At 41.0% G+C, this 14,597-nt stretch overlaps 1 protein-coding gene across 1 annotated transcript; it reads left to right on the top strand.

The window, feature by feature from the left end:
- The first annotated feature begins 805 nt into the window (after positions 1 to 805).
- mogat2 (monoacylglycerol O-acyltransferase 2) lies at positions 806 to 14,561 on the top strand. The gene is made up of 6 exons (XM_084941451.1): positions 806 to 1,031; positions 1,933 to 2,111; positions 12,831 to 13,035; positions 13,150 to 13,324; positions 13,555 to 13,754; positions 14,115 to 14,561. Exons 1-6 carry the CDS (start codon positions 938 to 940, stop codon positions 14,267 to 14,269), a joined length of 1,008 nt encoding a protein of 335 aa, XP_084797577.1. The 5' UTR covers positions 806 to 937; the 3' UTR covers positions 14,270 to 14,561.
- The last annotated feature ends 36 nt before the right edge of the window (positions 14,562 to 14,597 follow it).

The following is a 14,597-nucleotide window of genomic DNA, read 5'->3' on the forward strand; positions in this document are numbered from 1 at the left end:
ACATGAATAATGCCGACTCCTTACATGCCCCGAGGACCTGTCTCAAACCGGACTTTAGTTTAAGACATCAGAAAAACACACAGTGTTTGAACGGAAGCCTTATACAGTTCAGCTGTTAAGCTTTACAGACATGACTATTGATTTTAATTCCTATTGTATTTGCTATTATTGTTTGTTAGTGGGTGCAAGTGAAAACTGATTGATTAAGAGAGATCAAAGTGTTAATGAGGTAATTAAGGTAGATAATAAATAATTTATGAAGATGTAATCAAAGGGTAGAAGAAAAAAGAAAGCCAATAAAACCCACTGATCCAGCAAATGTCAGCCTAACTCATTAGAAAAAAGATAATGTGCATAGATTACAGTCCTATCAGTGCGTTGCTTTGTGACACAATGCATAATCTGAATCATCTATATGCTCCATCCACACCTTTGATGATCCCTTTGTTAATTTCGGTGTGTGTTTAGCTCACTTAGCTTAGCTACTGTTGTCCAGGCTAGGTGTCTAGTTACCTTACCTTTTGGAAATAGTTTTTAAGCTTTTATGCAGCGCTGACATAGACCCCATGTGACAAGAAATGTATACATTTTTCTAACAAAAAGATGGAGCCTTTACAAATATAAACACTTATTTTGCATACAGCATGCCCATTCTAGCCAGTGATTGCCTTCAATGCTCTGCAGGAAGTCCACAGCTTTGTGGCTTGTTGTTCTTTGCTGGGGATCTCTGTGTAGTGCATTACTTGCTTGTTCAAAAGTCAGATTGCATAGATATGGACTGGCAAATCAAAGGCTTTGCTAAGCTTTTGAGATAAGCCGGTCAATAGGAAATGCTGGTGGAGAGGTGACAAGAGCAGACTTTGGACCTCCTTCTCTCGCTCTTCCTCTTTGCCTCCACTGCAGCGCCTTGGTTTGGATTTCTTCTCTTGTGGAAATCATGAAAATTAATTTTGCCCCCATGGCTATACCCCTCCACAGGAGACTGCAGACTGCCATGGTGCTGCAGTGGGTCTTCACCTTCCTTGGTCTGGGTGAGTGTTGACTTTTCTGTGTGAGTTAAATTGGGAAACCTGTAAATGATGGAAGGATGCAAGAATGACTCTGCTAAAGAAGTAAAAGGATAAATGAAGATTTTCACATTAATATTATTGTGAAACATAAACATGCTTGTTTATCTGCTTTTGATAAAGTCACAATTAGTGCAAAACAGAGAGAACCTTTGTTTTACGTGAGCTGTAGTTCTGCATGGCCAGAAGAGGGAGCCAGACAGAAGAGCATCCATCCAAGTCATTTCATCCGCCTGTTGTTTTTGTAGTTCTGGAGAACAGAGCTCCTTAATTCAGGTTTCCAAGCTTCTTTATTTTTTGACACAGCCACAGAATCCTGTTAATATTTGCTGCCACATTAACTGATTTTATTAGCAGTAAATTAAAGAAGATACTTTGAGAATACGTTTCCTATATACTGGAGTTTTTTGCGCCTTTTATCCCACTGGCTCTGTTCAAGTTTACATTTGTATTCTTAGCCACTTCACCATCTCTGTAACTAGTTTATGAGCTCCCTGGTGCAGCAGGTGATACAAGTCATTCATAGCTAGTTTTGTGATAACTAGTATTTCAGTGTCCATGCTAAACACGAGCTTTGATTATTTGTCTTCATGCTATTTGTCTTTTTTCGCCAAGAGAGATTAAAAATATTGATTCGAAGCATCCTGGAAAGCAATAAAAATGAGAGTGATAGCAAATATACAGTTATAAAACCAAGATTGGCACTTCTAATACATATCTGTAAATCTGTAAAGGACTTCAAGACTCTGAGATGGTCTCCCCTCTGAACAGAGTCCCATTTATGCATACGCTATCATGGCTAACTCTGATATAGTTACCAATCATTTGGTGTCTGTTGTGTTAGTGAATGTCCTTCTCGTCTCAGCACCCACCTGCATCTTCCTGTTCTTTTACCTGATGTTCACTCGCTACTGGCTGATCAGCGTGCTGTATGCTGTCTGGTGGTACTTCGATTATGACACTCCTGCACGTGGAGGCCACAGGTCGCCCTTCCTGTGCAGCCTCAAAGTTTGGGAATACATGCGTGATTACTTTCCCATCAAGGTAAGAGAAAGCTTTAGACTTCTTGTTTTTGCGTCATCTATTTTTTGTGCATGCACATTGCTTCCATAACGAGACAGAAAATCAATATGTGGAGGATTCACTTGTGCAAGGGATTCGCTTGTGCAAGAGAGTAGGACATCAGAACATCTGCCAGGTCATCTGATCTAATCTCCAGCCTGCAATGAGGAATGCTTCTTATCTATGTCCTTGGCAACAAATGATCCACAGATGGAGGACACTCCTCTGTTTCCTGTTGTAATTAAGTACTGTGACAGTGTTATACAGTGATAAGCGACACTCATAGCTAAATATATGAGTTACATACACTACTGGTCAAAAGTTTTAGAACATCTCAACCTTTTTGCAATTCCAGTCGTTCAAGTCCAATGAAAAGGTAAGAGGTGAACAGCCAGAAATAAATAAAAAAGGTAAGGTTACCCAAAACTGAACAATCATGTCCATTTCAGAATTCTACAAAAAGACCTTTTTCAGGGACAACATGTGTTAATAATTTAAAGCTGTTCTGCAGCAATGAAGGTTGATCAAGCCTCGAAAGCTGGTGCTACTAATTCCTATAGGTCTCCAACTTTTCTGGATTACTTACAGCCTCTTCTGTCTGCATGAAAGCCGTGCTGGAACACACTGTGGTACCAGACCCTCGTGAGCATCAGTTGAACAGTATTGTACTGCTGAAAGTAGTGTGTTGCTACAAAAATGGTGAGAAAAATGTGATTAACAATGGAAGAGACACAGACCTTTATAACACTTAAAAATAGGTCTGTCCTACAGAGAAACTGCAATGAAAGTCAAGGTGTCAGTGACTACAGTTTCCTTAAACATCAGAAGAAACTGGAGCAAAATCTGACAGGTAGAGGTCTGCAGACCCAAAGACACAACTGAATCAGAGGACTGAGTTAACAGCTTGGGTGATAAGGGGCTCACAGGACAACAGTAGTCGTAATAAGCAAGTCTCAGTTTCAACTGTGAAGAGAAGACTTCGAGCTGCAGGTTTGACAGAACGATGCTAAAACGTCAGAATAAGACAAGGAGGCTTGTCTGGGCCATGAAACACGGCCACTGGACTACTGAAGACTGGAGGAAGGTATTATGGACTGATGAATCAAAATTTGAAATCTTTGGTTCATCAAGCAGGATCTTTGCAGGCAAGTAGATGAAAGGATGGTTCCAAGTCCAAGCTGTGCCAGAACTACCTCAGAAAAAAAGAACAAGATGGTGAGCTTGAAAACAGCAGCACAGTCTCCAGACTCAAACCCCATCGAGCTGGTTTGGGATTAACTGGACAGAAGAGTGAAAGCAAAGCAACCTACAAGGTCCACATTTATGGGAACTTCTGCAACAAATATGGGAAAAACTTTCTGAAGAATATTTGATTTCTGTTGTAGAAAGAATGTCACGGGTGTGTTCAGCTGTTATATCTGCTAAAGGAGGCTACTTTGAGTCAGAAGTCATTTCTGTCTTTTTTTAACTCCAGTTGCTTATTTGTACTTAGCTTTCATTTCAAGTTAAATGAGACATTAAACTGCACAACTTTCAATTACAAAAATTGGAAAAATTATGTTCCAAAACTTTTGACCGGTAGTGTATTCATTCAATACTAAAAAGTCTAATAAAAATCCACATCTCAATAAAAATATTTCAAATATTTGTTTGTTTTGAAAGAAGATAAACAAACTGAAAGCATAAAAATAAAACCAAAAGCCCAGGGACCAACACCAGAGCACAAAGCGGAGGAACAGTCGTACATAACAAAATAAAGACAGGACTATATACACACAAGGGGCTAATTAGGGGACTAAAGAACAGCTCGGTGAAACGTACTTGATAAGGAGAAAAAGGAAAAAAAACAGATACAAGACATGAGGGACAAAAGACTACCAAAATAAAACAGGACGTAATCTGATATAAGGTAAACGCAGAGATGGAGACTTGACAAACTACAGGAGCACACAGGAGTATGAAGTGAAACTCAAAGAATGAAATATGAACCACAAGCAAAAACTAAACTGTCAAAGGTAAAAAAATAAAAATAAACTGAGAAGGCCTGAGAATATAAGTGTAATGAAGCCAACCAGAAAACAGGTGCTATTAGGAAAGAATGTAAAATGCAAAAGAACTTAAAACTCAATAAACGCAGGAATCAAAAAATAATATGAAACTGAAACGTGGGTCCAAAACCCACGATCCATGAGAGAAACTGCTGTAAATAAACGCTGCGTTGCCAAGCCCTGATTGTGCGTTACAGGCTCCCCTCTTGTGTTACATCACGCCCTCTTGTGACAGCATGGATGAGTAGTATTTTGTCTACACGACTATGAAGTGACTCCTGGCTTATTTTTTTAACCATGACAAATAACGGCAGAAGACCTTTTCTGTGAAATTCACAGAGAACAAAAACTCTATTAACAACATCTGCTTCATTACATGGATAGACTTCTTGCCCCTGGATGTGACTGATACTTTGGACCGAGCTGATAAGACAACGTGAAACAACAATAAAGCTGTTGTTGTTTTAGCACAAACCCCGTATAGGTGTTCATAAAGACTTGCTAAAAAACATTTATACTGATGTTTATTTGTTTGGGTTTTTATTCTATGGGTGAATTCCTTACAGTTACATTAAATAAATGTTTCACTGAAATCTAAAAATTATGATTACTAAAAATAATCATAAAGATCAACTTATTTTCCTCCTAGAAAGCTTTACATCTTAACAGAAAGTGATTGTAGATGTTTCATTTTGAAACTATCTGTAGTGCTGTAAGTGGGTCATATCTGTCTTTACGTGAAGAAGCCCTCGAAGCTATGCATGAAAACACAATAGGAATTGACCAGTATATTTGCCATTGGCTATTATTGTCCAATAGTCGAGCAATATGAAAGCTTGTCCTTTATCTATAGGTCAGCTATGTCAACGTGCAGTCGGCTCCTAACACTTGGGGCTCCTTGGATTAGAAACATGATCGTGATACATTTAACAAAAAAATACAATACTGAAAATAATTTTAAATACAGTAACATGAATATTAATAATAAATACAACAAATAGTATCGGACACAAAATCACTAAAACTTTGTCTGCACATCAATAATAATAATAACAAGTAATACACACACACACACACACACACAGACACACATATATGTATATATAAAATTCCCCACTCGCCCCTGCGGGCGGTCAATCCTTCAAGCTCGGGTCCTCTACTAGAGGCCTGGGAGCTTGAGGGTCCTGCACAGTATCTTAGCTGTTCCCAGGATCTGCTGGAGTCACTCGCCTAGCTTGGGTTTCACCGCACCTAGTGCTCCGATTACCACGGGGACCACCGTCACCTTCACCCTCCACATCTTCTCGAGCTCTTCTCTGAGCCCTTGGTATTTCTCCAGCTTCTCGTGTTCCTTCTTCCTGATGTTGCTGTCATTCGGAACCGCTACATCGATCACTACGGCCGTCTTCTCATGTTTGTCTACCACCACTATGTCCGGTTGGTTAGCCACCACCATTTTGTCCGTCTGTATCTGGAAGTCCCACAGGATCTTAGCTCGGTCAATCTCCATCACCCTTGGGTGCATCTCCCATTTTGACCTCGGAACTTCCAGGTTATACTCGGCACAGATGTTTCTGTATACTATCCCGGCCACTTGGTTATGGCGTTCCATGTATGCCTTGCCTGCTAGCATCTTGCACCGTGCTGTTATGTGCTGGATTGTCTCTGGGGCATCTTTACACAGCCTGCACCTGGGGTCTTGCCTGGTGTGATAGACCCCAGCCTCTATGGATCTTGTGCTCAGTGCTTGTTCTTGTGCTGCCATGATTAGTGCCTCTGTGCTGTCTTTCAGTCCAGCTTTGTCCAGCCACTGGTAGGATTTCTGGATATCAGCCACCTCCTCTATCTGCTGGTGGTACATACCGTGCAGGGGCCTGTCCTTCCATGATGGTTCCTCGTCTCCCTCCTCTTTCTTGGGTTTCTGCTGCCTGAGGTATTCACTGAGCACGCTGTCAGTTGGGGCCATCTTCCCAATGTATTCTTGGATGTTCGTTGTCTCATCCTGGACTGCGGTGCTGACACTCACCAGTCCCTGGCCTCCTTCCTTCCGCTTAGCGTACAGCCTCAGGAAGCTGGACTTGGGGTGAAACCCTCCATGCATGGTAAGGAGCTTTCTTGCCTTGATGTCAGTGGCTTCTATCTCCTCCTTTGGCCTGCCTATTACCCCAGCAGGGTACCTGATCACGGGCAGGGCGTAGGTGTTGATAGCCCGGATCTTGTTCTTACCGTTCAGCTGACTCCTCAGGACTTGCCTGACCCTCTGCAGGTACTTGGTGGTTGCAGCTTTCCTAGCGGCCTCTTCATGGTTCCCATCCGCCTGCGGGATCCCCAGGTACTTGTAACTATCCTCTATGTCTGCAATGTTGCCTTCTGGTAGCTTGATCCCCTCAGTTCTGACTACCTTCCCTCTCTTTGTTACCATCCGACTACACTTCTCCAACCCGAACGACATCTCGATGTCATTGCTGTACATCCTGGTGGTGTGGATCAGTGAATCGATGTCTCGTTCACTCTTGGCATACAGCTTGATGTCATCCATGTACAGGAGGTGGCTGACAACTGCTCCGTTCCGTAGTCGGTATCTGTAGCCAGTCTTGTCAATGATCTCACTGAGGGGGTTCAGGCCTATGCAGAACAGCAGTGGGGACAGAGCATCTCCTTGGTAGATCCCGCACTTGATGGTGACTTGTGCTATGGGCTTGGAGTTGGCCTCTAGTGTTGTCCACCACAGCCCCATTGAGTTCCTGATGAAGGCTCTCAGGGTCCTGTTGATCTTATATAGTTCTAGGCAGTATCCAGCTGTGGGGCATTGAGTCATAGGCCTTCTTGTAATCAATCCAGGCAGTGCACAGGTTGGTCAGTCTGGTCCTGCAGTCTCGGCTGACTGCTCGGTCTATCAGTAGCTGGTGTTTTGCGCCTCTGGTATTCTTGCCCATCCCTTTCTGTGCCCCGCTCGTGTATTGACCCATATGCCTGTTCATCTTAGCTGCTATGATGCCTGACAGGAGCTTCCACGTGGTGCTGAGGCAGGTTATTGGTCGGTAGTTGGAGGGGACCAGTCCCTTCTGGGGGTCCTTGAGGATCAGGACTGTCCGGCCTTCGGTTAGCCATTCTGGGTGTCTCTCGTCAACTAGCAGCTGGTTCATTTGTGCTGCCAGGTGCTCGTGGAGTGCAGTCAGCTTCTTCAGCCAGTAGGCGTGAACCATATATATATATATATATATATATATATATATATATACACATCATATATACATCTATATAATATATATATATATATTATATAGATGTGTATATATATATATATATATATATATATATATATATATATATATATATATAATATATATATATATATATATATATATATATATATATATATATATATATATATATATATATATATATATATATTATACCAAGGGCTCAGAGAAGAGCTCGAGAAGATGTTGAGGGTGAAGGTGACGGTGGTCCCAGTGGTAATCGGAGCACTAGGTGCGGTGACTCCCAAACTAGGCGAGTGGCTCCAGCAGATCCCGGGAACAACATCGGAGATCTCTGTCCAGAAGAGCAAAGTCCTAGGAACAGCTAAGATACTGCGCAGGACCCTCAAGCTCCCAGGCCTCTGATAGAGGACCCGAGCTTGAAGGATTGACCGCCCGAGTGGGGCGAGTGGAGTTTTTTTTTAATTATATATATAATATTTATAATATATAGATGTATATATATATCATTAGAGGCCTCGTGTGAATATTTTGAATTTCATATATTAAATAATTTAATATATTAAATAATTTCTAAGAAAAAAATTTCTAAGAAAAAAAAACAAGAATGTTTTGTGCCATCTAGTTCAAACTGAATTCTGCCCAGCATCATCTGACTGCCACATTGGGCCCAAAACAAGGAGTCCGTGTGAGGGTAGAGAGAAGATGTGTTATTTAAAGTTTCCTAATTCCTTTCATTAGCATGTCTTTGCCCACCGTTTCTAATACACCGTCACCAGCTCAGGCTGAAAGCTCACCAGCTGATGTGAGTGTCTTGGTTTCTAAAAGGACAAAAATGCATGTAGACGAGATAGTGACGCAAATTCAAATGTATCTGACGGCAATTACAGAGCACACATGGCATCATTTTCAGGCTACAAAACATATTTTTGCATCTTTATGACGATAAACCACATTTAATCCTGACGCCACCACCAAGTTACCAAGTCCTGAAGTTGGAATCGTTGTTATCTGTGGTTATGGAAAAGCACTTTCTCACAAGTGATTTGGGGTGATACTCCTGTGTAGCCCACAGACTTTATCTGCCGTGATTGTCTTCCCACAAAACTTCCCCAGGGTACATCTATGAATACCTTTCCACTAATGCAGCGGAAGATGCAGTGTGGAGCTAGGTCCACCTGGGAATTTGGGAAAAGTAGATATTTATCCTTTTGAAAACTATCTTGGCAGGAATGATAAAAACACAGATTACGTAACGATGACAGCTCAACAGCAGGTCTTGGTGACGCTATGAGAGACACTTCGCTTACTTAGTGCCTCATCAGTGAAACTGGAGCTAATGTTTAACTTTGGGAGCCACCTGCAGCAGGTCTCCACAGCACGGACACCAACAATCAGCTCCACGAAGGTCCAGTAACATGACTTGCTTATATAAGCTTTACTCACAACCTTCATGTGATCTGTTACAATCTGAGAAAGCATTAAAATCTGTGTGAATGCACCCTTATTCAATAAGAAATAATAAAGAGAAAACATTACTGGAAAAACTGTATCAAATGACTGAAACTGGTTCTGAGATGATTGCCTGATAAAAGAAAAGTGTTGTCTTGAGTATGAATCTCACGCACAGATCAGTGAAGGGAGTGCTTATTTTTAGCGGACTAAACAAACGACATCATGGAGCTTTTCACTTGTGTCGCTTCAAACATTACAGAGAAATATCACTACGTTTGCGAGGATTGATCACAAACACAGTGGCTCATAATTTACTTGCCAAAGAGCAAAATAAGCTGCATAAGCAGCTCAATGAAGCTCCAACCAATGGAGAAGAGCTGGGGAATGAATTCAGAGACCCACCATCCGTCTATATTCACCAATTCCAACAAAAAGAACATCTCCAGCATTAAAGGAGAATCCCAAGAAAAAGGTTTGAGTCAGAGCTGCTTATCTTCCTCCAGATTTTATTGTTGATAATCAGAGAGTGTTTTTTTATTAAATATTGCTAATATCCAGTGTTTCTGTGACACCAGAAGTCTTTTACCTTGCAAATAGCAAGATGACCTTTGTCATGTGTAAACACTGGCACATCTCTTTAACCTTCCTGCCAAGTGACAAATATATGGAAGTACAAGATGTTCATTTCAACTTTTATATAAACTTGAAGTGAGCAACCCTGGACACTTATCGCCTTTGGAAACACGATGGGCCCCCATTATGCTCACCTTGTAGTATTATATTTTATGAAGTGCTTTTTTCACGTGAATAAAGGGCAGCTCCTCAAAACTCAACAGAAATCTTCTGTACTTTAAGATGTGAGCCACAAACACTTTGGAAGACAGCCCTGGTCCAGTTGGCAGAACATAGCTGTGAAGTGGAAATTTGAAGCATTGCAAAAGTCTTTCAGTGACTCAGCAGACATCCACTGCAATCATTAGGCACGCTTCTGAAATCACTTTTGAAACTCAGAATATTTCCATCTTTGTTAGCCAGCATTAAAAAGAAAAATAGGTAACATTTATGTTCAAAAGGTTTCAGGAAGATATTTTGTTTTCATGCTGTAAAACCTTCTATGTGCATGAAGGGTTAGAAAACTTGAACCTGCCAAACCTCTGCAACGTGCTCCTTATCTCTGTTTGAGGCTACTTTCTCCATGTAACTATTAACATATCACACCTGAATCTCTGACCTCCTGGTTGGCAGTAGAGTAGCGCTGTGGGCAGTGCCAACTGTATTTTGACCTTTTTAACAGTGTGCTGGGAGCCTAGAATGCTAAAAGCTAAATTAAGGGAAGGTGCTCCTAATATCTGAAAAATACTGCAAGTGCAGTATTTTTTATTCAAATGGTCCTGGTTATTTTCTGGCACGTGAGCATATTGCAGAACCTCTCAGACAAGTCAATGATTAATTGTTCTTCACTGTTTTTACCATTTCTCCTTCATTTTTGTGTAATGAAATTTGGTACATGCAGGATATCCCCTGATTCCTTTCATCAAGTGCTGCGCTGAAATTAGAGGTGCTTGTATTCATGCTTTAACATTAGGCCCTACTTAAAAGATAAGGAACTGTTGTTTTCTTGCATCAAGCCGAATTTGAAACATCTTGTAATGTCAGTTATGTTATTTGTGTTTTATTTACATGATGACACCAATCAGGGTCATTTTAACCCCAATATAAAATATCTGAAATAAACAGACAACCAGCCAAAAGTGTCATGTAACAGCATCAGCTCTCCTTTTCATGACCAGAGCATGCCCCAGCTCAGCTCTCAGGTAAAGTAGGTCCAGTGACATCTTCAGTGTTTTTACTTACTTTCTTTAGGACTCTTGGCTGGAGTTAATAAAGCTACATATGTGCATCTGGGTGTTTTTGACTCAAGCCCTATTAATATTACTATTTTTTAAAAAACAAAACAGCATCAGTAGATATGAACAGACTAAAAAAGGCATAAAAATGAGGAGTAATAGATAATAAAACACCTGTGCAACATGATAAAACATGTATGTATCTCTGGGGTCTCCAGATGTCAGGATGTGTGGTAAGAACACTTACAGTCCTGATCCAGTTGGCATTAGACACAGTTGCGATGTGGAAACTTGAACTCTGCATTGCACAAAATCTGGACAACGGAGGCAATAGTGGGCAGAAAATGTCTACTGAAAGCTTGAATGTGAAGACATGTAATAAAACAATCGCAGTCAGAAAACCTTTTGCAATACCCATCATGAAATTGCTGTGAAACAGTTGCTAAACTTCAACAGAACGAGGAGGAATTATATAAGTGGAGCCTCTGGTCATTTTTAGTCTCTGGTTGAACTCTGGTTGAACGGGCTTCTGGGCCTAAACACTTTGTAAAGGAAGGAAATGTCCTATATGTAGAGTTTAGAGAAGAAATGCGTCGTTGGTACAGCTGATAACAAAACATGAAAAATAGCTTGAAAAAAGAAAACAGCTGGACGCCTCCAGGAAGATATTCATGGTTATATGTGCTATATAAATAAATTTTGATTTGATTTGATTTGATTTGATTTGATTTGATTTGATTTGATTTGATTTGATTTGATTTGATTTGATTTGATTTGATTTGATGGTTCATCCAAGAGGCTTCTTAGGTTATAAAAAATGGTGGTGAGTCCAAGTTATTAAACCCTGAGTGGTGCTCGTCCCCTGAGGTGCGCTGATCTGCTATTGATCATGTGGATCATCACATCAGCCTACGTGTGAAAAAATGTGGGCCATTGCAACGCTTATGCTTAAAACACCACTGCAGCACAGTCATGGACACAGCCGGGTTAGTAGCTTTTTTAGTGAGTCACAAATACACAGCAGGGGCAGCAGGACAGATTAAGAGTGTATTTCAAATGTATTTCATTTTAAACTTCAATAACAGAACTTAAGGATAAATACATAAATAAATAATTTAAAAAACAAACAAACAAAAACAAAACAACAACAATTTTATTACTTTTTATGCTCACTGCTGCCATCCTGGATTGTTAACTTTGGGAGGCAACAAAGCTGGAGCTGGTAGAGCCTGCAGCGACTTTCTGAGTTGACGGAGCATACCAGTTAAAAATTCTGACTTGGGGAAACCACTGCGTGACCCTGCCCACCCCATCACATGACCTATTCTTTCACGAATGTTTGTAGAAGCAGTCTGCATGCCTAGATGATTGATTTTACACACCTGTAGCCATGGAAGTTATCGGAAAACTTAATTCAATGATTTGGATGGTCTGGAATATTTTTTAAAACATAGTGTTCGCTCAGTGTTTTCTGTTATATCTCCTTGTGTCAACCCCATAAGCTAAATTAATGTATGTGTCTGCATTTCCCAGTTTAGCTATGACTGATTTCCTGTTTTTTGTGTGTTCAGTCTTACTTCATCTGGATTATCTGTACCTGTGTCTTGCTTTCAACCTAAATAAAAGTTTGTCGTTTTCCTGTTGTTGGGTTTTGGGGTTTTTTGCAGTTTAGGTCCCCCTTCTTGCTATTCATGTCAAATATGGCCAGATCTATGAAACCACACTTGCAATATACCATTTACTTGTAGTATATACTGTATAATAATTATATATTTATAATGCTTTTTGTGCAGAAATACAGGCAATTTCAAAGGTTTCACATACAGTACTTCATCCTGCCAGTGTGGCTGTTAAAGTCATACCCAATCGAGTCCTGAAGCCTCAGGCAGGGGAGATGAGGGAAGGTTCAGAGGGTCAAAGACATTGTGTTGAAACTGAGATATTGAGGCACATGTTTGGACTGCAGCCAGAGCCAAGCAACTGCAACGCAAAGTCCAAAACAGCTCTTAGGTTGATGAGGATTAAACTATTTACCATGATTCTGGTGGCCATTATCATCCCGAGTATGTCTGCATGCACTCTTGACTATGTATACATCTACAAATATAATCTTCTTTCCCCTTTCAGTTGGTGAAGACGGCTGACTTAGATCCCAGGCATAACTACATCCTTGGCTTCCATCCCCATGGTGTGCTGGTGGCAGGAGCCTTTACCAACTTCTGCACCTACTCGACAGGCTTCAGACAGCTGTTTCCAGGCATCACCAGCTACCTGCTCATGTTGCCTCTTTGGTTCAGAGCTCCATTCTTCAGAGACTACATCATGTGTGGAGGTTTGAGCTATTGACATTTCAGTCATATTTCCCATTCTTCTTTTTTATGTATGTTAAAATAAACATATTGTATTTGAACACTTATTATTTTTTCCTTCTGTTACAACATTGCAGGCCTGATTCCTTCAGACAAAGAGAGTGCCACTTATCCACTCTGCAAAAAGAAAGGTGGAAATGCTATTGTGATAGCTGTTGGAGGGGCACCAGAGGCCCTTGATGCCCACCCAGGCACTTTCAATGTACTCTTGGCCCATAAAAAAGGCTTCATCAAAATGGCCATGGAGTATGGGTAAGATCAGCCAGCCCTGAGGCAATGTGGAAAATTCTGCTCCATCTACTCCTCTGAAATGGTTTTGCTTATTAAAAAGATTGTCAATCTATTCATTTTAGGGGGGTTTTGTAGCTTGACTCCTGAAACTTATTCAAGTGACTTGCATGGAATTTCCTGGGAAAGCACATATTCTGCTATGAGATCAGTTAGAAATAAGAAACCAATAGAGCTCAACCATTTTTTCCCAGAGCTCATCTGGTACCAGTCTTCTCTTTTGGGGAGAATGAAGTGTATGCCCAGGTGGAAAACCCGAGGGGAACTTGGCTTCGATGGTTGCAGGAAAACCTGCAAAAGATCATGGGTGTCTCTCTTCCTCTCTTCCATGCACGAGGCATTTTCCAGTACTCCTTCGGCCTTATGCCCTACAGAAAACCTATCAACACAGTAGGTGAGTAAGCAGCTTTACTCCACCATCACTACGTGCAGCTGGATGGATACTTGGGCAGCAGTGTATATTAACACTCTAAAGGCCTAATAGATATCTTCCCTCAGGTAAAAACATATAGTAAAGCATCCTTGCACTTCCCAATAAGTTTTCAACTTTGTGAGAAGTAACTGATGTCACTGAGTTCAGTTTCGGTGCATGTGAGTAATGGCGATCAGATATAGAGTGACATTCGCTGTGAGAACAAACACACCGGGCTGTCCTTTGTAACTGGCTGGCACGCAGTCCTCACGCTCAGTAAACATATCTTAAACACACTGTAACTAAACAAAGTACATAAAGCACTTTGTCACATCTCTGCAGTTGGGCGGCCAATCAAAGTGGAGAAGAAAGCAAAGCCAACTGCCGAGGAACTTGATGCCCTCCACCAGCTGTACATAGATGAACTCAGCAATCTGTTTGAGGAGCACAAAGGCAACTATGGAGTGGACAAAGACACACACCTGAACTTTGTCTAAAGTGCAACAAGGCCTGGGTGGAATTGGACACCTCTTTGTAAAGCTCTGGTGCTGCAGATTCTGTACACCTGCTCACAGCTCATCCTTTAACTAAAGACAAAGTGATTGTTTGTACACTCGCACTGGGCTGAGCAGGAGCTCCATGTGACTTAAGGCTATTGCAGAGGTCTGTGTTTAAACCTTTCTTGTCCTGTCTCAATAAAGCCCAAACATGTAAGCTGGAAAGGCTGTCTTTAAAATCTCAGATCAAATGAAAGATTTCCCTTTGTTCTACGAGTGCATTAAAATTCAACATGAAACTCTAATAATGTGCTCGGTTCATTTGGAT

This window comes from Perissodus microlepis, chromosome 10 (genome assembly GCF_051167445.1).
Source record: "Perissodus microlepis isolate ML-2025 ecotype Zambia chromosome 10, ASM5116744v1, whole genome shotgun sequence".
Taxonomy (NCBI): domain Eukaryota; kingdom Metazoa; phylum Chordata; class Actinopteri; order Cichliformes; family Cichlidae; genus Perissodus; species Perissodus microlepis.